Source organism: Salmo salar, chromosome ssa04 (assembly GCF_905237065.1).
Source record: "Salmo salar chromosome ssa04, Ssal_v3.1, whole genome shotgun sequence".
NCBI classification, from domain to species: Eukaryota; Metazoa; Chordata; class Actinopteri; order Salmoniformes; family Salmonidae; genus Salmo; species Salmo salar.
The window spans coordinates 12,984,087-13,006,958 of NC_059445.1; the positions used below are offsets into that span (position 1 = coordinate 12,984,087).

A 22,872-nucleotide genomic window follows, 5' to 3' on the forward strand; every position below is an offset into this window, starting at 1 on the left:
ACACACCCTTGATCACCACCACTACAGGTGGGGCATAGCACCCCTTACCCTCTCTCAGGAGGGAGTGAAGAGTACCAAGGGATGACCAGAACTGGTTGGACCCAGGCCTTGTCAGGTTACCAGACTGCTGCACATTGCTCCCGGCAGGCATGGGTACGACTTCTACCTATGTGCCCTGTTATACCTCTCTCATTTCTGGGAACTTGGCAGCCGAATAGATTTTCTTCCCAGCCACATTGACCACCATGGGGTACACAAAATACGCCCCAGTGGAAGAGAGAGCTACACCAGGGGGGAAGGCTGTGGTGGTCTGGGAGGGGGAGTGGAGGGGTTAGCTGGAACTCCTTATACCCGTCTCCCCTCTCCTCGTCCTTCGGGGTGACCTGATAGCCTTCAAGGAACCAGACACACCTCAGAGCACTTCTGGAGCCCTAGGAACCAAAATAGAATGGAATGGATCGATTGTTCATGTTCAGAATTGCCCACTAAAAGTACAATGTTTATTACATTTTTATTGAAGCACAAACTGTACAGTCAAAAATAAATGAATGGCCATTTATGATGATGATGATAATGAAAATACTCACTGCGGAAATATTTGTGACAGTTTGTAACACCTTTAACTGTTAAGGATAAGAAATGGATGACCATTTATGATGATGATGATAATGAAGATACTGTGAAAATACACAATATATACAAAAGTATGTGAACATCCCTTAAAATTAGTGGATTTAGCTATTTCAACTACACCTGTTGCTGACAAATCGAGCACCCAGCCATGCAATTTCCATGGACAAACATTGGCAGTAGAATGTCCTTACTGAAGAGCTCAGAGACTTTCAACGTGGCAACGTCATAGGATGCTATTGCCACGTTTCCAACAAGTCAGTTTGTAAAATTTCTGCCCTACTAGAGCTGCCCCGGTCAGCGGTAAGTGCAGTTATTGTGAAGTGGAAACGTCTAGGTGCAACAACGGCTCAGCCGCGAAGTGGTAGGCCACACAAGCTCACACTACGGAACCGCCGAGTGTTGAAGCGTGTAGAGTGTAAAAATCGTCTGTCCTTGGTTGCAACACTCACTACCGAGTTCCAAATTGCCTCTGGAAGCAGTATCAGCACAAGAACTGTTCGTTGGGAGCTTCATGAAATGGGTTTCCATGGCCGAGCAGCCGCACACAAGCCTAAGATCACCATGCGCAATGCCAAAAGTTGGCTAGAGAAGTGTAAAGCTCGGCGCCATTGGACTCTGGAGCAGTGGAAATACGTTCTCTGGAGTGATGAATCACGCTTCACTATCTGGCAGTCCGACAAACTAATCTGGGTTTGGCGGATGCCAGGAGAACGCTACCTGCCCGAATGCATAATGGCAATTTGAAAGACAACAACAACCACCCGAGCCACTGCCTGTAGACCCCACTATCATCCAGAAGGCGAGGTCAGTACAGGTGCATCAAAGCTGGGACAGAGAGACTGAAAAACAGCTTCTATCTCAAGGCCTTCAGACTGTTACATAGCCATCACTAGCACAGAGAGGCTGCTGCCTACATACACAGACTTTAAATCATTGGCCACTTTAATAAATGGAACACTAGTCACTTTAATAATGTCACTTTAATAATGTTTACATATCTTGCATTACTCATCTCATATGTATATACTTTATTCTATACTATTCTACTGCATCTTAGTCTATGCCGCTCTGACATTGCTCGTCCATATATTTATATATTCTTAATTCCATTCCTTTACCTAGATTGGTGTGTTCTGGGTATATGTTGTGAAATTGTTAGATATTACTTGTTAGATATTGCTGCACTATCGGAACTAGAAGCACAGGTATTTCGCTACACCCGCAATAACATCTGCTAAACACATGTATGTGACCAATGCAATTTGATTTGATTTGATTTGAAAGTTTGGTGGGGGAGGAATAATGGTCTGGGGCTGTTTTTCATGGTTCGTGCTAGGCCCCTTAGTTCCAGTGAAGGGAAATCTTAACTCTACAGCATACAATAACATTCTAGACAATTCTGTGCTTCCAATTGTTGTGGTAACAGTTTGGGGGAGGCCCTTTCCTGTTTAAGCATGACAATGCCCCCGTGCACAAAGCGAGGTCCATACAGAAATGGTTTGTCGAGATCGATGTGGAAGAATTTGACTGGCCTGCACAGAGCTCTGACCTCAACCCCATCGAACACCTTTGGGATGAATTGGAACGCCGACTGCAAGCCAGACCTAATCACCCAACATCATTGCCCGATCTCACTAATGCTCTTGTGGCTGAATGGAAGCAATGTTCCAACATCTAATGGAAAGCCTTCCCAGAAGAGTGGAGGCTGTTATAGCAGCAAAGGGGGTCCAACTCCATATTAATGCCCATGATTTTGGAATGAGATGTTCGACGAGCATACTTTTGGTCATGTAGTGTATTTGCGGCTGTTTGTAACACCTTTGCCTGTCGAGGATAAAAATTATAATATTTTGATCAAAGGAAAGGAATGCTTGATCTTTGTTCGTTCTGACTGAAGGCAATGAACAACTCACCTATAATGGTTTTGATAACCTAATGGCATGACATCATATGAAAAGATCTCTTGACATTACACACAATGTGTGCATCTCAATAGACATTCTATTCGGTATATAGTCCACTACTTTTGACCAGAGCCCTATTGGCCCTGGTGTAAAACAGTGCTCAAGGGAATAGGGTGACATTTGGCTCTTACACAGTGTTGCATTTGTAGAGGCAGTTATGTAACATGGTATGCTTGTTTCTAATTAGATCACTAATCACATCACCATTAGTGTCACAACTTCTGCCGAAGTCGGTTTCTCTCCTTGTTCGGGCGGTGTTCGGCGGTCGACGTCACCGGTCTTCTAGCCATCGCCGATCCATTTTTCATATTCCATTTGTTTTGTCTTGTTTTCACACACACCTGGTTTCAATTCCCTAATTACATGTTGTATATTTTCCCTCTGTTTCCCCCATGTCCTTGTCGGGAATTGTTTATTTTGTAAGTTTGTGTGCTATGTGTCACTGGTGTGCTACGGGTTTTGTACTCATGTGTTTGTTGTTTTGTATGCCGTTAGTTTTATATATTAAACTGCTCCGGCTATTCACCAAGTTCTGCTCTCTGCTGCGTTTGACTTCCCTGCCACCAGTTACGCACCCCTTACAAATAGGGATGGATTGTAGAAAGAAAGAGTTGATTCTATGAAGAATACATCATGACATCACAAAGCTTGATAAATGCAAAAATAACCCGTACAAAGGTTTACTTTAGAACACATGGTACAAAGTCTCTGAGAAAAAAAATACAATTTGTAAATAGTTACAGCAAACTCTAAAGATGATACCTACCTTCTTTGTCATCAGATAACATCACGAGGATAGTCACTGCAGATAGAACACAGACAGCACTGTTGACATCCATGCCTGCAAAATTATCTGAAGTCTCTTTCCCATGGAAATCTATTATGAAGGCTGATACATGCTAATTAAACAACCCTCTCATGCCAATGCTTTGTGATATAGCACAGAGCCTATTGTGAAATTTAGTGTGCCAGAGGCCTTGTTTTGACAAATAGCTCTAATATGGAAATATTACATATTCTTAATTATTTTGTTTGTTTTGAAGCGGGACAGTGTTGGAAAACTAAAATGTTTGCCAGGACTTTGGTTGTCTCGCCGCCATTTTTTTAAATAAAGTTGTAATTGATAGTGATTACACCAAAAAACTTGATCAGATATATCACTACTAACCATATCCTATTGCTGTTGTTACTTGCTACTGAATATGATTCAAGTACCCAACAAAGGATAACATATTGCTTAGTTATCGTCACACATAGGGTTAGGGAGTAATTTTATTACAACAAAACTGTAAGTGTAATCAGTTAAATTACCAGCAAAAAAATATAATCAGATAACTTTCAAATTCAGAAAGGATGTTTGCGAAGTTAAGTTTGTTCCACCTGAACAAGTCTGACCACACACCAAATGTATTTGATGGATATTTCTTGTCTTCTTGTCTCCTCTAATTCCTCTTAAGTAACTGAAAGTAATTAGATTATACTGAATTTGGGTCATCCAAAAGTTACGTGACTGACTACAATTTTGGACAGGTAACCAGTAACTGTAACGGATTACATTTAGAAAGTAACCTACTCAACCCTGACTGTACCATAAAGTAACCTACCCAACCCTGACTGTACCATAAAGTAACCTACCCAACCCTGACAGTACCATAAAGTAACCTACCCAACCCTGAATTCCAACAGCATTCCATCTGTACAGACTACATTACTGTATCAGGCTGGCGGTTCCACCACAGCTGTTCTCTCCTCATCTGAACTGTAGAGACTTGTTCTGAGAGATGAACACAACATCTTATCAGTCATGATGACTCATTCAGTCAAGGAACTCAATCAATCCAATCCAGTTATTGGAAAGTACAGCTATGATGTAAACAGCAGTGGGTGTATAGTTATCAGTCCTTGACCAAACAATGCCAAGGGTGAAGAACAACGAAGGTATACTGTGCGTTTGTTATAAGTTACACATAAAAAAAGAGTACTTTCTTGAACAGCGATTGTTACCTTGAAGTAACTACCTTTAGTTCTTAACTCCCTTGTGAATTGAGCCGGTGGGTGATTTAAATCAAAACTGGAGAATGAGCGCCATCTAATGGACATGAATAACACAACAGTGAGTAAAGGTAATACAATGTGACAAAGTTGATAAGTATGTAAAAACACCATCACACATCACGTGTAAATTAACAATGTTGCTAGAAAAAAACACGCCAAGTGACCGAATAACTATGGAAGTACTAGTAGAAATGCTGTTTTTCCATGTAAATAAATATGAATGGCCTTTAGAAATGTCACTCAATTATTGGGTCCAAATCACATCCAATCCTGGCCAGGTTTTGCAGGACTGTCTTGTTGCTTAGCAGCCCCAGACCCAAACATACATAGTTATACAAAGTATGGTTCTTTGTTTCTAAAGGCACATGCATTTAGCCCTAAAATAATGTCCTCATGACAAATTGTGATTTTATTCATTCTAAATAGTAGGCTATTCATTCTCATTCCATACACAGCACTGCAAACACTCATCCTGAATAGCAATTTGCTCAGAAAACGAACAAAAACTAATATAAACCTTTGGAGAAAAAAGTGTTTTGCTGAGCCATATAAGGCAATTATAGTTTACTGCTGTATAAATAAATATTGAAATGTTTTTTTTTCACTCGTTTAATAATGATGGAATGTACAGCAACTTGATTCTATTCTATTGTATTCTATATTGTACAATTCTAAGACGTGAAATTGTCTTTTACCAAAGTGATTCACCCCTACGCATTCGACTGTGCAGTATTTTCCAGAGGTGCATGCCACAGTGTCTGTGACGCCATGATTTCTAATGTAATCTGAGTCTCCAACAAATGAGAATGCGAGATTTTGGGGGAACAGCAAGAACAAGATGGCTGGCCCGGGACAAGGAAAGTGTTTGGCTTCTTTTCCATAAACGAGGCATTTCGTTGATAGTTTTCAGTTTCATTAGTAAATGTTTAGGCTACAAATTCGTTTGTAACTATATCTTTTTTGTTGTTGATATACCTACTTTTGCAATAGTTTGATCTAGAACTACGCAGACGCTCACTTTCTTGAAGACAGAAACTTTAGATGTGTTATTTTTCTTTCTTAGTAAGCAATTTACGTTTCGAAGTATATTTGTTGTGAAGAGGAACATATACAAATAATCAAAATTAGTTAATCTGTGGTTTCCCGAAATTGTTTTGCAGAGTTTGAACTTTGGCAACTTTCTTACATATTTTAATGTGTGCTAAACATTTCCTTTCTGATATGTGCGTCAAGCGTGACATAAACATAGCACTTGTTAGTGGCTAGAGACATAATTGATTTTTAACGTTTCGTAAATGTAGTTAGTCTGGCCTTTAAAAGCTTTTCAGTGAATTGGACTAACAATGAGCTCGACTCGAGTGAGATCACAACAACCGCAGCAGAATCAGGCTGGCAGGTCCGCCACGGGCGCAGCGGGTGCGTCCCTGCCGCACAGATTGGACACAAGCGAGGGGATTGAGATGGAGAACATACATCACCAGGACTTGGGGCTCGGGGGCGCCATAGGCACACCATCACCCCCCTCAAGACAAGCCTGGAGTCGGGACAACCCGGGGTTCGAACCGGAGGATGAGATGATGGGGGCCGATTGGCCTCCGGCTAGCCCAGGGAGAAGATCAGTGTCCACAGGCTCCAGCAGTAGCTGCAGCAGCGGGTTGGGAAGTTATACCGCCGGAGGGAGCAGCACCCGCATCCACCGTGGATTATACCCGACCCCGACAGTGGATGCCCTGCAGCAAGACAGACATGACATCAAAAGCTGTGGGAAGAGGATACTGGAGAAAATAAGAAGTTAGTGTCACTTACGTTTCCTCCTTGTATGAAGAACACTACAGCTGCCAAGAGGTCTGGACCTCTATGACACAGGAGGTAGTGCACTTGCCCTTTAACTTGTAGAGACCTGGGTCACTGGCTCAAACACCTCTCTGGCCATTCTTCCTCACTGTTACATACACCACTAAGGTCAACACACACCTGTAGATGCCCTCATTGGTAATGCACTGGCATCTCAAGGCGAGCATTGACGGTTAAGGAAGGATACTAATGTGTGTGTTGAAATTGTTTTTTCCCCAGTTTTGTGGGGTACTCAGCTGATGGAGGATAGTGACAGCAGCAGAGAGAGGTACCTGAGGAACGTCCTGAGAGAAATGGTCACCTACGTCATCTTCCTCATCACACTGTGTATCTGTAAGTACCACGGACACACATACACACGGCGGCTCCGCGTGAGGAGACTACAACAGACTTCTTCCGTCGCGACGTACCTCTAAGGCCCTTCTGCTAGCTAGCTAGCCCCGGCCTGCTAGCTGTCTGAATCGCCGCGTCTCCAGCCAACTTAACTACTCACTGGGCCCCTATGATCACTCGGCTACGCATGCCTCTCCCTAATGTCAATATGCCTTGTCCATTGCTGTTCTGGTTAGTGATTATTGTCTTGTTTCACTGTAGAGCCTCTAGCCCTGCTCAATATGCCTTAGCTAACCCTTCAGTTCCACCTACCACACATGCCGTGACATCACCTGGTTTAAATGATGCTTCTAGAGACAATATCTCTCTCATCGTCACTCTATGCCTAGGTTCACCTCCACTGTATTCACATCCTACCATACCTTTGTCTGTACATTATGCCTTGAATCTAATCTATCGCGCACATCAACCTGCTCCTTTTACTCTCTGTTCCGAACGTACTAGACAACCAGTTCTTATAGCCTTTAGCCGCAACCTTATCCTACTCCTCCTCTTCCCTCTGGTGATGTAGAGGTTAATCCAGGCCCAGCAGTTCCTAGCTCCACTCCCATTCCCCCAGGCGCATTTCATTTGTTGACTTCTGTAACCTTAAAAGCCTTGGTTTCATGCATGTTAACATTAGAAGCCTCCTCCCCAAGTTTGTTTTATTCACTGCCTTAGCACACTCTGCCAACCCGGATGTCCTAGCCATGTCTGAATCCTGGCTTAGGTAGACCACCAAAACCCCTGAAATTTCCATCCCTAACTATAACATTTTCCGACAAGAGGGAACTGCCAAAGGGGGCGGAATGGTAATCTACTGCAGAGATAGCTTGCAGAGTTCTGTCATACTATCCAGGTCTGTGCCCAAACAATTAGAGCTTCTACTTCAAAAAATCCACCTTATCAGAAACAAGTCTCTCACCGTTGCCGCTTGCTATAGACCACCCTCTGCCCCCAGCTGTGCCCTGGACACCATATGTGGATTGATTGCCCCCCATCTATCTTCAGAGCTCATGCTGCTAGGTGACCTAAACTGAGACATGCTTAACACCCCGGCCATCCTACAATCTAAGCTTGATTCCCTCAATCTCACCCAAATTATCAATGAACCTACCAGGTACAACCCCAAATCCGTAAACACGGGCACCCTCATAGATATCATCCTAACCAACTTGCCCACCAAATACACCTCTGCTGTTTTCAACCAGGATCTCAGCGATCACTGCCTCATTGCCTGCATCCGTAATGGGTCTGCGGTCAAACGACCACCACTCATCACTGTCAAACGCTCCCTAAAACACTTCAGCGAGCAGGCCTTTCTAATCGACCTGGCCCGGGTATCCTGGAAGGATATTAACCTCATCCCGTCAGTAAAGAATGTGCCTTCCTCACCATCTTAAATAAGCATGCCACATTAAAAAAATTTAGAACCAGGAACAGATATAGCCCTTGGTTCACTCCAGACCTGACTGCCCTTGACCAGCACAAAAACATCCTGTGGCATACTGCATTAACATCAAATAGCCCCGTGATATGCAACCTTTCAGGGAAGTTAGGAACCAATATACACAAGCAGTTAGGAAAGCTAAGGCTAGCTTTTTCAAGCAGAAATTTGCATCCTGTAGCACAAACTCAAAAACGTTCTGGGACACTGTAAAGTCTATGGAGAATAAGAGCACCTCCTCCCACTGCACGGAGGCTAGGAAACACTGTCACCACCGATAAATCCACGATAATTGAGAATTTCAATAAGCATTTTTGTACAGCTGGCCATGCTTTCCACCTGGCTACCCCTACCCGGTCAACTGCCCTGCACCCCCCACAGCAACTCGCCCAAGCCTCCCCCATTTCTCCTTCAACCAAATCCAGATAGCTGATGTTCTGAAAGAGCTGCAAAATCTGGACCCCTACAAATCAGCCGGGCTAGACAATCTAGACCCTCTCTTTCTAAAATGATCTGCCAAAATTGTTGCAACCCCTATTACTAGCCTGTTCAACCTGTCTTTCGTATCGTCTGAGATCCCCAAAGATTGGAAAGCTGCTATGGTCATCCCCCTCTTTAAAGGGGGAGACACTCTAGACCCAAACTGCTACAGACCTATATCTATCCTACCCTGCCTTTCCAAGGTCTTCGAAAGCCAAGTTAACAAACAGATCACCAACCATTTCGAATCCCACCGTACCTTCTCCGCTATGCAATCTGGCTTCCGAGCTGGTCATGGGTGCACCTCAGGCACGCTCAAGGTCCTAAACGATATCATAACTTTCATCGATAAGAGACAATACTGTGCAGCCGTATTCATCGACCTGGCCAAGGCGTTCGACTCTGTCAATCACCACATTCTTATCGGCAGACTCAACAGCCTCGGTTTCTCAAATGACTGCCTCGCCTGGTTCACCAACTACTTCTCTGATAGAGTTCAGTGTGTCAAATCGGAGGGCCTGTTGTCCGGACCTCTGGCAGTCTCTATGGAGGTGCCACAGGGTTCAATTCTAGAGCCGACTCACTTCTCTGTATACATCAATGATGTCGCTCTTGCTGCTGGTGATTCTTTGATCCACCTCTACGCAGACGACACCATTCTGTATACTTCTGGCCCTTCTTTGGACACTGTGCTAACTAACCTCCAGACGAGCTTCAATGCCATACAACTCGCCTTCCGTGACCTCCAACTGCACTTAAATGCAAGTAAAACGAAATGCATGCTCTTCAACCGATCGCTGCCCGCACCTGCCCGCCCATCCAGCATCACTACTCTGGACGGTTCTGACCTAGAATATGTGGACAACTACAAATACCTGGGTGTCTGGTTAGACTGTAAACTCTCCTTCCAGACCCACATTAAGCATCTCCAATCCAAAATTAAATCTAGAATCGGCTTCCTATTTCGCAACAAAGCATCCTTCACTCATGCTACCAAACACCCTCGTAAAACTGACTATCCTACCGATCCTCGACTTCGGCGATGTCATTTACAAAATAGCCTCCAACACCCTACTCAGCAAACTGGATGCAGTCTATCACAGTGCCATCCGTTTTGTCACCAAAGCCCCATATACTACCCACCACTGCGACCTGTACACTCTCGTTGGCTGGCCCTCGCTTCATACTTGTCGCCAAACCCACTGGCTCCAGGTCATCTACAAGTCTTTGTTAGGTAAAGCCCCGCCTTATCTCAGTTCACTGGTCACCATAGCAGCACCCACCTGCAGCACGCGCTCCAGCAGGTATATTTCACTGGTCACCCCCAAAAGCCAATTCCTCGTTTGGCCGCCTTTCCTTCCAGTTCTCTACTGCCAATGACTGGAACGAACTGCAAAAATCTCTGAAGCTGGAGACTCTTATCTCTGGTTAAATAAAGGTAAAATAAAACACACACACCCACAGAGGATGCATGTTGGGCATCATAAGTCTTTTTGTATAAAAAATGTTGGCCCCACTTAGTAGACATGCATTATTTAAACAATCAGGCCCGAGGGGGTGTGGTATATGACCAATATACCACGGATAAGGAGTGCCTGGACGCAGCCCTTAGCCGTGGTATATTGGTCATATATCACAAACCCCCGAGGTGCCATATTGCTATTATAAGCTGGTTACCAACGTAATCAGAGCAGTAAAAATAATGTTTTGTCATACCTGTGGTATACGGTCTGATATACCACGTTTGTCAGCCAATCAGCATTCAGGGCTCGAACCACCCAGTTTATGAACCAGAATAACTATAGGATAGGCAAACCATTATAATGACATTGTAATAAGGTAGTAGTAAAAGTACATACACCTATCAAGTATAGCACTTTTGTGCTCTCGCATTTGTATTTTCTTGAAAACATATTGAAGTGGTATTACTATGTAACTGCTGCTCTTAGCTAGGACTAATACTAACATCTGTCCGTGTGGATACTTTTACCCGCTGACCAGCTTTTCTTGCAGAAAAGTCATTTTCCAAACTCCTTAGATCTGATAAACAACTCTGGCAGCGTATCAGGAAAGCTCCCTCAAGCCAGGAACTTCCATTAGAGTTTAGTCACTATTATGGAACGTTTGGGAATAGGATTGTGGGAAGATGATGAAAGTTCCAGAATACAGCTTAACCGAGAGTCAGAATGCTATTAATCTAGTTTCACCACTCCTTATACCACGGCTGCTGAGAGGAAAAGTGTTCCCGTGCCAGAATGGGGTTTTGGGTGGATCAGGAAGTCATTTCCTGGCTGGATAGATGGAGCTAGATCAGCCAGTTTCTCAGCCAGGTGGGAGTCAATGAAATAGAGGCTTGGAAAATAGCATCCATATTAGCCATATGGGCTATATGTGTGTATGTTGGACTGTTTATGTATATTTATCTAGATATAGATTATATATGGACCTGGATTCAGTCCAACAGAGCATATAAGCAAATACTACAATGGAATGCTGATTAAGTCGGGTTGGATGATACTTTTCTTATCAATCATCATGAAAAACGTTTACTTAAACATTTGAAATCAACCAATCCTCCATTGTTAAAATACCACAATCAAATCAAATTTTATTTGTCACATGCGCCAAATACAACAGGTGTAGTAGACTTTACAGTGAAATGCTTACTTACAAGCCCTTAACCAACAATGCCGTTTGAAGAAAAATAATAGTTATGTAAAAATAGAAAAGTAAAAAAAAGTTACAAATAATTAAAGAGCAGCAGTAAAATAACAATAGTGAGGCTATATACAGGGGGTATCGGTAAAGAGTCAATGTGCGGGGGCACCGGTTAGTCGAGGTAATTGGGGTAATATGTAGAGTTAGTGGCTATGCATAGAGAATGTACAGAGTAGCAGCAGTGTGAAGGGGGGGGGGGGGCAATGCAAATAGTTTGGGTAGCCATTTGATTAGATGTTAAGGAGTCTTATTGCTTGGGGGTAGAAGCTGTTAAGCCTTTAGGACCTAGACTTGGAGCTCCGGTAACGCTTGCTGTGCGGTAACAGAGAGAACAGTCTATGACTAGGGTGGCTGGAGTCTTTGACAATTTTTTGGGCCTTCCTCTGACACCGTCTGGTATAGAGGTCCTGGATGGCAAGGAGCTCAGACCCAGTGATCTACTGGGCCGTACGCATTACTCTCTGTAGTGCTTTGCGGTCGGAGGCCGAGCAGTTGCCATACCAGGCAGTGATGCAACCAGTCAGGATGCTCTCGATGGTGCAGCTGTAGAACCTTTTGAGGATCTGAGGACCCATGCCAAGTCTTTTCAGTCTCCTGAGTAGGAATAGGTTTTGTCGTGACTGTCTTGGTGTGTTTGGACCAAGATAGTTTGTTGGTGATGTAGACACCAAGGAACTTGAAGCTCAAACTGCTCCACTACAGCTCCGTCGATGAGAATGGGGGCGTGCTCGGTCCTCCTTTTCCCGTAGTCCACAATCATCTCCTTTGTCTTGATCACATTGAGGGAGAGGTTGTTGTCCTGGCATAACACGGCCAGGTCTCTGACCTCCTCCCTATAGGCTGTCTCATCGTTGTCGGTGATCAGGCCTACCATGGTTGTGTCAGCTGCAAACTTAATTATGGTGTTAGAGTCGTGCCTGGCCATGCAGTCATGAGGGAACAGAGAGTACAGGAGGGGACTGAGCACGCACCCCTGAGGGGTCCCCGTGTTGAGGATCAGCGTGGCGGATGTGTTGTTACCTACCCTTACCACCTTTGGGCGGTCCGTCAGGAAGTCCAGGATCCAGTTACAGGGGGAGGTGTTTAGTCCCAGGGTCCTTAGCTTAGTGATGAACTTTGAGGGCACTATGGTGTTGAATGCTGAGCTGTGGTCAATGAATAGCATTCTCACCTAGGTGTTCCTTTTGTCCAGGTGGGAAAAGACAGTGTGGAGTGCAATAGAGATTGCGTCATATGTGGATCTGTTGGGGCAGTAATGTAAATTGGAGTGGGTCTAGGGTTTCTCGGTTAATGGTGTTGATGTGAGCCATGACCAGCCATTCAAAGCACTTCATGGCTACAGACGTGAGTGCTACGGTTCGGTAGTCATTTAGGCAGGTTGTCTTAGTGTTCTTGAGCACAACGACTATGGTGGTCTGCTTGAAACATGTTGGCATTACAGACTCAGTCAGGGACAGTTTGAAAATGTCAGTGAAGATACTTGCCAGTTGGTCAACGCATGCTCGGAGTACACGTTCTGGTAATCCGTCTGGCCCTGCGGCCTTGTGAATGTTGACCTGTTTAAAGATCTTACTCACATCGGCTATGGCGTGCGTGATCACACAGTTGTCCGGAACAGCTGATGCTCTCATGAATGTTTCAGTGTTACTTGCCTCGAAGCGAGCATTGAAGTAATTTAGCTCATCTGGTAGGCTCGTGTCACTGGGCAGCTCGCTGTGCTTCCTTTTGTAGTCTGTGATAGTTTGCAAACCCTGTCACATCTGACGAGTGTCAGAGCCGGTGTAGTACGATTCATTCTTAGTCCTGTATTGACTATGGAATGCTGAATACATTTTATCCCTGTGACTTTGCTGCTTGTGGAAGTGTATTCCTGTGCATGGGAGCTGGTTGACCAGATTCAAGTATACACAGATATTTGGGGTTGCAACTGCTCTCCTGGCACCAATGACATGGATGTCAATTAAGGCAGCCCTATTCAGAGGTGTTGGGTTAAATGCGGAAGACACATTTCAGTTGAATGCATTCAGTTGTGCAACTGACTAGCTATCCCCTTTCCCCTATACGTTTTCTGTTTTCAGTGGCATCTTAAACAGGTCTTGGCCTCAGTGCGGTAGGCCAGGATTTGGTAGCTGGTGCTAACATGAAGTCTCGGCTTGCAGTATAATACTGACTCTCACTGTACCTGTTGGACCACTCAGAGAGAGAAACACATGATCAACAATATTGTTGTATACATTTCTTAGACGCCATTATTTTAAGAAATTGTTTGAAGAAAATCATACCATGGACCATTTAGCTATTTTATTTAAAATTTTAGAACCCCTTTAGGTATCTCCCCCCCCCCCCCCAAAAAATATATATATAATAAAAAAAAATATATATATATATATATATATATATATATTGAATTTGTCCTATAGCCCATAGAAACGCATTGAATAACACATTCATAAATGGCAAAAAATACAGTCAAAAAATGTATCATAAGGAATAAGGTTTGGAAGTGTCTGTCCTATATCTAGGACATATACGAAAGCTCAGGCAATATTTTAGTTTTTTCTACACATATTTAACCCCATACGTTTGTTGGAACAAAACAAACTCCATACTTTCATTTGTATGGGTTACCTTTAGACGAGTCCCATGACACTTGTCATAGAGCAGAACCAAGAAAGCCGTCATGTTCGTGAGATTCTTACCTTTCTATAGAGTGGTCATATTAGTTTGTAGGCCAAACCGTTCAGACGCTACAGACGGTTTCTTGAGATGATCTTTTTTAGTGATGTCTCCTGGTCAGACAAACAGAGCTCTAGCTCTGCCACTTTCCACCTCAGATGCGGAAGACGGCCACAGGCGGATGCGTTGGATTGAGACATAGCCCATGCAAAAAAAACATATCTCGAGCTTAAAGGAAAATTCCATCCCAAAACTTTTGGTATTCTTTGGTATTTGTTTGATTAGTCGATTGTTGACATAGTCCCAAAATGTTTTGCTTGTCAGTAATCAAGTTTTCAAGATATGTAACTTTCAAAATACAAAAATCATCCCATCATATGACTTAAAATACAGCATCATATGATGCAAAATGCATTATACGAGGATGATTTTTGTATTTTGAAAGTTACATATCTTGAAAACTTTATTGCTGACAAGCAAAATATTTCGGGACTATGTCAACAATGGACAAATGAAACAAATACCAAAAGATAGTTTCTGGGTGGAGTTTTCTTTTAAACTGATGGATTTTGATGGGGATTTTTTAAATTATGTTACTTAGATTGATGCACCGGTGTGTCAATAGACTCTATGGGGGTAAACACAATATAGGCTAATACAACTGTAGCATGACAGTAATATATAGTATAACGATAGGATAACATTAATGCCGTTATTCATTATTTTAACATTGGGTATGTATACAAGTATGTATGAAATAAACAGTTATTAGAAACTGCTGAACAGGTATGCTGTGTGTAACTAAACACACAATAGAAAATGCACCATAATCTCATCCAGAGAAACTCTTACAGTATCTTCTGTTGTGTAGTGACCTATGGGATGGTGGGCTCCAACATGTACTACTACACCAAGGTGATGTCCCAGCTCTTCCTGGATACACCACTGTCCCCGGGGGACACAGCCACATTCAGAAGCCTCTCAACTATGAGTGAATTCTGGAAGGTAATGAGTCAATTCCCCGGTTTGCTATGCAGTGGTTTAATTTCCTGCTTTGTGCTTTTTGTCTGATTGGAAAATAGAGCTTGGTGCTTAGTTATGGTATAACAAAGATGTCAATGCATTTACTTTGGCCCATGCTCAGTTACACTATATATACAAAAGTATGTGGATACCCCTTCAAATTAGTGGATTTGTCTATTTCAGCCACATCCGGTGCTGACAGGTGTAAAATATCGAGCACACCGCCATGCATTCTCCATTAAAAAAACATTAGCAGTTGAATGACTTTACTGAAGAGCTCAGTGACTTTCAACGTGGTACCGTCATAGGATGCCACCTTTTCAACAAGTCAGTTTGTCAAATTTCTGCCCTGCTAGAGCTGCCCCGGTCAACTGTAACTGCAGTTATTGTGAAGTGGAAACGTCTAGGAGCAACAACGGCTCAGCCACAAAGTGGTAGGCCACACAAGCTCACAGAACGGGACCTCCAAGTCATCTCACTACTGAGTTCCAAACTGCCTCTGGAAGCAACGTCAGCACAACAACTGTTCACCAGGAGCTTCATGAAATGGGTTTCCATGGCCGAGCAGCCGCAAGCCTAAGATTCCCATGTGCAATGCCAAGCATTGGCTGGAGTGGTGTAAAGCTCACTGCAATTGGACTCTGGAGCAGTGGAAACGCGTTCTCTGGAGTGATGAATCACGCTTCACCATCTGGCAGTCCGAGGGATGAATCTGGGTTTGGCGGATGCATCGTGCCAACTGTAAAGTTTGGTGGAGGAGGAATAATGGTCTGGGACTGTTTTTCATGGTTCGTACTAGGCCCCTTAGTTCCCTGTGGCTCTGTTGGTAGAGCATGGTGTTTGCAACGCCAGCATGGTGTGTGCAACGCCAGGGTTGTGGGTTCGATTCCCACGGGGGGCCAGTACAAAAAAATGCATGAAATTAAATTAAATGTATGAAATGTATGCATTCACTACTGTAAGTCGCTCTGGATAAGAACGTCTGCTAAATGACTAAAATGTTTAAAAAAATTAAATGTAAAAAAAATCCAGTGAAGGGAAATCTTTAACGCTACAGCATATAATGACATTCTAGATGTTTCTGTGCTTCCAACTTTGTGGCAACGGTTTAGGGAAGGCCCTTTCCTGTTTCAGCATGACAATGCCTGCGTGCACAAAATGGTTTGTCGAGATCGGTGTGGAGGAACTTGACTGGCCTGCACAGAGCCCTGACCTCAACCCCATCGAACACCTTTGGGATGAATTGGAACACCGACTGCGAGCCAGGCATAATCTCCCAAAATCAATGCCCAACCTTACTTATGCTCTTGTGGCTGAATAAAAGCAAGTCCCTGCAGCAGTTCCAACATGTAAAGGAAAGCCTTTCCAGAAGCTTTTCCTCTACAACTCTGTATTAATGCCCAGGATTTTGGAATGAGATATTCAATGAGTAGGTGTCCACATACTTTTTGTTGTGTAGTGTATATGAAGCATAAAACCAAAGCAGCACACACTTAAAAGTATTTAGTCCAAATCACATTAATAAACACCAAATAGAACAATGGAGCTTTCAGTTGAAATTCTCTCTGTAACCAACGCGTCTCTCCACCATGCAGTTCACAGAGGGTCCCTTCCTGAACGGGATGTATTGGGAGGTGTGGTACAACAACAATAGTCTCCCTGAGAACCACAGTATGATCTACTATGAGAACCTGCTACTGGGGGTGCCCCGCCTCCGCCAGGTCAAAGTTCGCAACGAATCCTGCTCCGTGCACGAGGACCTTAGGGACGAGGTGCAGGACTGCTACAACATGTACACCCCTAGCAACGAGGACAGCGCCCCCTTTGGCCCCATGAACGGAACTGCGTATGTCTACTAAACTACTATGTACTACTGTTAGATGTATAGTTAAATGGTAACGTATAAGAAAACAACCATAGAGCTACAATTGGTTGTAATGCTAGAGACTAAACCAAAGCAACAGTTGCAACATGTGCTCTAGTGTTAACTGAAAGCACATTATGGATGCTGTCCACCAGATAAAAGTATGGCGTATAACATATAGCCACCAGTGAATACCAGGCCAAACTGTTTCACTGGGGCTCTATGATGAGTCTGACTGTCTGTCTGTCTTTCCACCAGGTGGATGTACACAGAGGAGAACAGCCTGAATGGGAGTAGTTACTGGGGCCAGGTGGCTACCTACGGTGGAGGGGGGTACTACCAGGACCTGGCCCGTTCCAGAGATGAGTCAGCCGGCTTGCTACGCTCCCTAAAACATCAGCTGTGGCTGGACAGAGGAACCAGAGCCGTCTTCCTGGACTTCTCTGTCTACAACGGCAACATCAATCTCTTCTGTATCGCCAGGTACAGAGCCCAGAGTTATTACATGTTACTTAGGACTGTTTCACACTAATTATATCGGTGATACATAGGTTCAATTCAGGCTCTCAACACGTTCATGGTTGGGATCAATGACTCATGCAATCCAATGGGAGTTCTCTAGTTACCATCCTCATCCACAATCTGGTGTCATTTTCACCCTAGAGAGGCTGAATACTGAATATCTCTTGTTCATTCAGTTTAACCTGTCTGCTTAACTGCGGGGATAAATACAGTTGAATTGAATGTTTCAGATTGGTGGTGGAGTTCCCCGCTACAGGAGGCGTAGTCACTTCCTGGCAGTTTCAGACGGTGCGTCTGATTCGCTACGTGTCCAGCTGGGACTACTTTGTCGGGGTGTGTGAGGTGGCCTTTTGCCTCTTCATCCTGTACTACGTGGTGGAGGAGGCCCTGGAGATACGCATCCACCGCCTGCGCTACTTCAAGAGCGTGTGGAACTGCCTGGATGTCCTCATCGTTGTGGTACGTAATTAAAGATGGCCGCCCTAGCAGGGAGTAGGAAGGGATGGAGTCTCCCTGAAACACCCAAGTAAAGAAGGGCTCTGTTCCAGTATCCACACTAGCATACTACTTAGAATGAGGTAGTGCAATGAACATGCATTCTAAGTGGTAGGCTAGTATAGACATTGGAACAAAGGGAAGAGGTTTGTGATCCAAATATTGTTGTGTTGAGATTCCAAATATCCCCCTCCTCTTTTTCCAGTTGAGTGTTTCTGCCATAATCATCAACATCACCAGAACGTCCGTGGTGAACAATCGTCTCAAAGACCTTCTGGAGAACCACAGCGCCCACCCCAGCTTCGAGCCTCTGGCACACCTCCAGGTTACGTTCAACAACATGGCCGCAGTCATCGTCCTCTTCTCCTGGGTGAAGGTAAGAATGGCTTTATGGTAGATTGACATGCTGAATGTAGCAATTGAGTGGGAATTGACCAGGAGCAGAGCTTGAACCAGACAGTCTGCAGTTGGTTACAGGATGAGAGTACTACTACCTGTGCCGTAAAGGTCCAGACCTGTTGGCAGAAGCCAAAGTATGCTCCCATAAAGGGAGACTATATTAGCATGATTTTAATACAAATAAAAAAAGACAGAATTTATATAATGCTGTTCAAAAACACTTGAATTCTAACCTGGTTTCTGCTCATCTCTCCTCTTCAGCTCTTCAAGTTCATCAACTTCAACAAGACCATGAGCCAGCTGTCCACCACCATGTCTCGCTGTGCCAAGGACCTCATCGGCTTCGCCATCATGTTCTTCATCATCTTCCTGGCCTACGCTCAGCTGGCCTACCTGGTGTTTGGCACCCAGGTCAACGACTTCAGTACCTTCCAAGCCTGCATGTAAGTAACATTGGTTTGATTGGAATCAACCCAGGTTCTAAGATTCTCAGTTCTTTAGGTTCTCCATAGACAACCAGGGCTCCCAGATTGATTCGAGTTTTGTTTGGAATTTGACCCATTGGAACTGTAATGGTAACGCACCCCTATAGCTTCATCTTAGCCTCTTCATAGCTTCTTCTTCTTCTTTTCCATGTAGTTTTACCCAGTTCCGCATCATCCTGGGAGACTTTGAGTTCTCAGAGATAGAGGAGGCTAACCCAGTCCTGGGACCCATCTACTTCATCACCTTCGTCTTCTTCATCTTCTTCATCCTCATGGTGAGTTTTGATATACTACCATTGATAAATGTGTGGGTATATTGATATACATTTATATTGTACTATTTGATCTACATTATCTCGAGAGATTAAAGTTTGCTCTGACTGTCTTTTGTCTCCCTGTAGAATATGTTCCTGGCCATCATCAATGACACCTACTCAGAGGTGAAGGCAGACATGTCCCAGCAGAGGTCTGAGATGGAGATGACGGACCTCATTAAAAAGGTACGGACCCAAATGGTATGTGGGGTTATTTGTTCTAGTAGGTGTATGTGATCCCTTAACGCGTCATTGTAGCTGAGTATTTCAAACAACTGCAAGCTGGCTTGTATCATAGCAACTTCATATTTAAGATTCTATGAAGTAAAGACTTCAATTGAAAAGGAGACTCAAGTTAATGTAAGTTTACATTACTGTTGAATATTATCAACGTGTACTGAATAACTGATAAATGCAGAATGAAAATGGCAACAACATTCACCTCAGAGTGTTGATAGGTGTCCTTGAGTTTGTCTGAGTGTTGTTCCTCTCCCTGCAGGGCTGTAACAAAGCCTTGATGAAGCTGAGACTGAAGAAGACCACTGTGGATGACATCTCAGATAGTCTGCGCCAGGCCGGTGGGAAACTCAACTTCGGCGAGCTCCGCCAGGACCTCAAAGGGTGACCGCTGCAGTGCCTGAAACCGAACTGGGGTTTCACTGACTAATTCATAAACATACACTATTTCATTAATTTATACAGACATGCGAAGAAAGACATCAAGACACACGTGACATGTAATAGTACAACTAAATGTGTTGTTGTTTGTGTGTTTAGAAAGGGCCACACGGATGAGGAGATTGAGGCCATCTTTGCCAAGTATGACCACGGTGGGGACCAGGAGCTGACTGAGCACGAACACCAGCAGATGAGGGATGACCTGGAGAAGGAGAGAGTGAGTGGACGCGCGTGCGCACACACACACACACACACACACAGGGCAACGAGCTGCACACACACACACACACACACACACGTTTGCAGATGTTCAGTGTGTCTCTGCACATATGGCCAGGAGGACTTGGATCTGGAGCGCAGCTCGTTGCCCAGACCTACCAGTGGGCGGAGCTTCCCCCGTAGCCATGACGACTCGGAGGAGGATGACGACGAGGACAGCGGTCACAGCTCCCGTCGCCGCGGCAGCAGCTCAGGAGGCGTGCCCTACGAAGAGTTTCAAGTGTAGGTCGAGTTCTATTACCAGCCAAGTTGAAGTATTGGGCTTTTGAAAGGTCCTCTGTGTGTTTCCGACAGAGGATGTACCTGATATTTTAATGTTTTAAATCATGTGTCGTAACTATGGATATAGCATGTTATATAAACGTGTTATTGACATTTATTGTTCCGTTCTATTCCAGGCTGGTGCGTCGTGTTGACCGGATGGAGCACTCCATAGGTAGTATAGTGTCTAAGATCGATGCAGTGATTGTGAAGCTGGAGGCCATGGAGAGAGCTAAGCTCAAGAGGAGAGACGTGCTGGGAAAACTGCTGGAGGGGGTGCTGGAGGTGAGACAGAATGTACATGGACACACACACACATGCCCATCTCGCCCACACCAAACACTTCTTTAAAATCTTTCCTTCCCCTCTTTCTGTCCATCTCTCTCGATCCACCATCTCCCTTTTGTCCCCCCCTCTCTCAGACTTTTAGACTATTTATCTGGTCAATATGTTAGTGTATTATGTCTGTTTGTAACAGTATGTTATATGTGAAAAATGTTTAAGGACTCTTGGAAGATTAGTCCAAATGAGGACTAAAAGATACTAATAAAATCAAATCTCTCCCCCTCTCCCAGGATGAGAGGCAGGGTCGGGACATGGACGTCCAGAGAGAGCAGATGGAGCGGCTGGTGAGGGAGGAGCTAGAGCGCTGGGAGTCTGACGACACTGTCTCACAGGTCAGCCATCACCAGCCCACCACTGCCATTGGTCCAGGAGCCCAACCACGCCCCCGCAGCGCCCGCCCCTCCTCCTCCCTGTCTACTGACGGGGTGGACGCTGGGGGTAATGGGAGTGGCCACGTGTAAAACTCCGCTCACCAGAAAGTTACACGGTAACGAGAAAGGGACATTCTAGTATTTTTACAGGTTCTAAGCGCCGAATCCTTACTTGAGATGTGTGCATGCAATTAGAATTTTCTGAAAATGTTCCCATTGACCTCAATGGAAGATTATCGTGGAAGTCCAAGTTACGCAATCAAATTTTAAGTAAGGATTTGGACCTATCGGAGAGCAACCAAAATGGCTAAGGGTAACTTTAAGAGACATTTTAGTGAGGTTCGAGATTGTATTCATTGGTTGTGGCACAATAGGTTGTCGCACAAATGAAGATATCCTTGTGTAAATGTCCTTTCTGGTTGTGTTCTACATTATATACCAGTACACAGTCCCATCATCATCCCTCTGTATTTGTTTGAAATCTTTACATATGATACCACAATGGCAAAGTCAAGTGCACAGCACCTCAGCTATCCAAGAGTGTGAGTGAAACCCACCAAATAGACTCATATGGTCTGAAAACAGTCCTACGTACTCCATCTATAAGATGGTACATGCTTTAAGGCAAGCAAAATATGACCTGATACATTTACAAAGCTTACAGTGCAAGCACAGGTACATGATTGTAGCGTTTAAAATGAAGGCCGAATACAATGAAGAATTAGGGTACATGAAGATGCTGGACACAATGAAGGGTACATGAAGGTTTTGATTACATTGGAGATATTACATGTGATGTAAATGAACTGGCCTCTAAGCTATTTCCATTTTGTTTATATTCTAAGAATACACGGCATATCAGTGCTTTTCCTGTGCTGGTACGTAGATCAAGGGCTTTTGGTTTTGATTTCACCGTATATGCACGCACGCACATCTTGATATTCCACAGGAAAATAATTTTCTCATCGATCGTTCATTTGCTGCTTTCCTTTTTGTCATTTTAATATAGTTACAAGTGTGGCTCATCCTGTCATAATTACTCATCTATATCACCTTGTAATGACTTACAAAACACCCTTCTTATAAACGTATAATATGATACATATTGTAACTTGAAACAAACTTCGATTCGGAGTGCATCTAGGGTCATGTGATCCTCGTGTGTATTATTATGTACGCTGCCTTGCAGTATTTTGTAGTGTTATTATTTTGTACTTTTTTTTGTGGTTACATACTGTATATCAAAGGTGTGAAAAATAAAGTGTATTGTGATGCTAAAACGATGAAGTGGTGTGTGTTAAAAAATCGTCAATTTAATCCGGGTCGTTGTTTGATACGTTTTGAACACACCGATAGTGACTCTAAACCTTGAATATAAGGTGTCAGTAATGGACCTGTCGTGTACATTGAACCGGTTTGATTGGAGTTGATATATGTTGGGGGATTAAGTGAGATTAAATAGGATTATACCCTCTATTGACCTAAATGCCTGTTCTGGAGACGAGACGCCTGCTCTGTCACCAAAAAGGTCTCTCTGTTACTAAAAGGTCTCACAAAGGTGACCATTTAGGCCTCTGTATGTGTTCTAGGAGTCAGGAATGTATTGCATATGGTCCATTGGAACCACATTGTCAACT

At 43.9% G+C, this 22,872-nt stretch overlaps 1 protein-coding gene across 2 annotated transcripts; it reads left to right on the forward strand.

The window, feature by feature from the left end:
• Positions 1-5,444: 5,444 nt before the first annotated feature.
• Positions 5,445-22,515, forward strand: LOC106602324 (polycystin-2). 2 transcript variants are annotated; one of them, XM_014194884.2, is made up of 15 exons: positions 5,445-6,443; positions 6,726-6,839; positions 15,071-15,204; positions 16,818-17,068; positions 17,345-17,569; positions 17,839-18,067; positions 18,309-18,479; positions 18,764-18,945; positions 19,142-19,262; positions 19,389-19,487; positions 19,801-19,922; positions 20,079-20,196; positions 20,317-20,480; positions 20,657-20,804; positions 21,095-22,515. In XM_014194884.2, exons 1-15 carry the CDS (start codon positions 5,996-5,998, stop codon positions 21,323-21,325), a joined length of 2,757 nt encoding a protein of 918 aa, XP_014050359.1. In that variant the 5' UTR covers positions 5,445-5,995; the 3' UTR covers positions 21,326-22,515. The 2 variants fall into 2 exon arrangements, with proteins under 2 accessions (XP_014050359.1, XP_014050360.1); XM_014194885.2 differs by having other exon boundaries at positions 20,320-20,480.
• Positions 22,516-22,872: the final 357 nt, after the last annotated feature.

What these genes read in the sequence shown, in the direction of transcription:
- LOC106602324 (XM_014194884.2), top strand. Translation starts at nt 5,996, where the DNA reads ATGAGCTCGACTCGAGTGAGATCACAACAACCGCAGCAGAATCAGGCT. An exon ending in GATACTGGAGAAAATAAGAA is followed by an intron (nt 6,444 to 6,725) that starts GTTAGTGTCACT and finishes TTTTTTCCCCAG; the next exon opens with TTTTGTGGGGTACTCAGCTG. An exon ending in TGACGGACCTCATTAAAAAG is followed by an intron (nt 19,488 to 19,800) that starts GTACGGACCCAA and finishes CTCTCCCTGCAG; the next exon opens with GGCTGTAACAAAGCCTTGAT.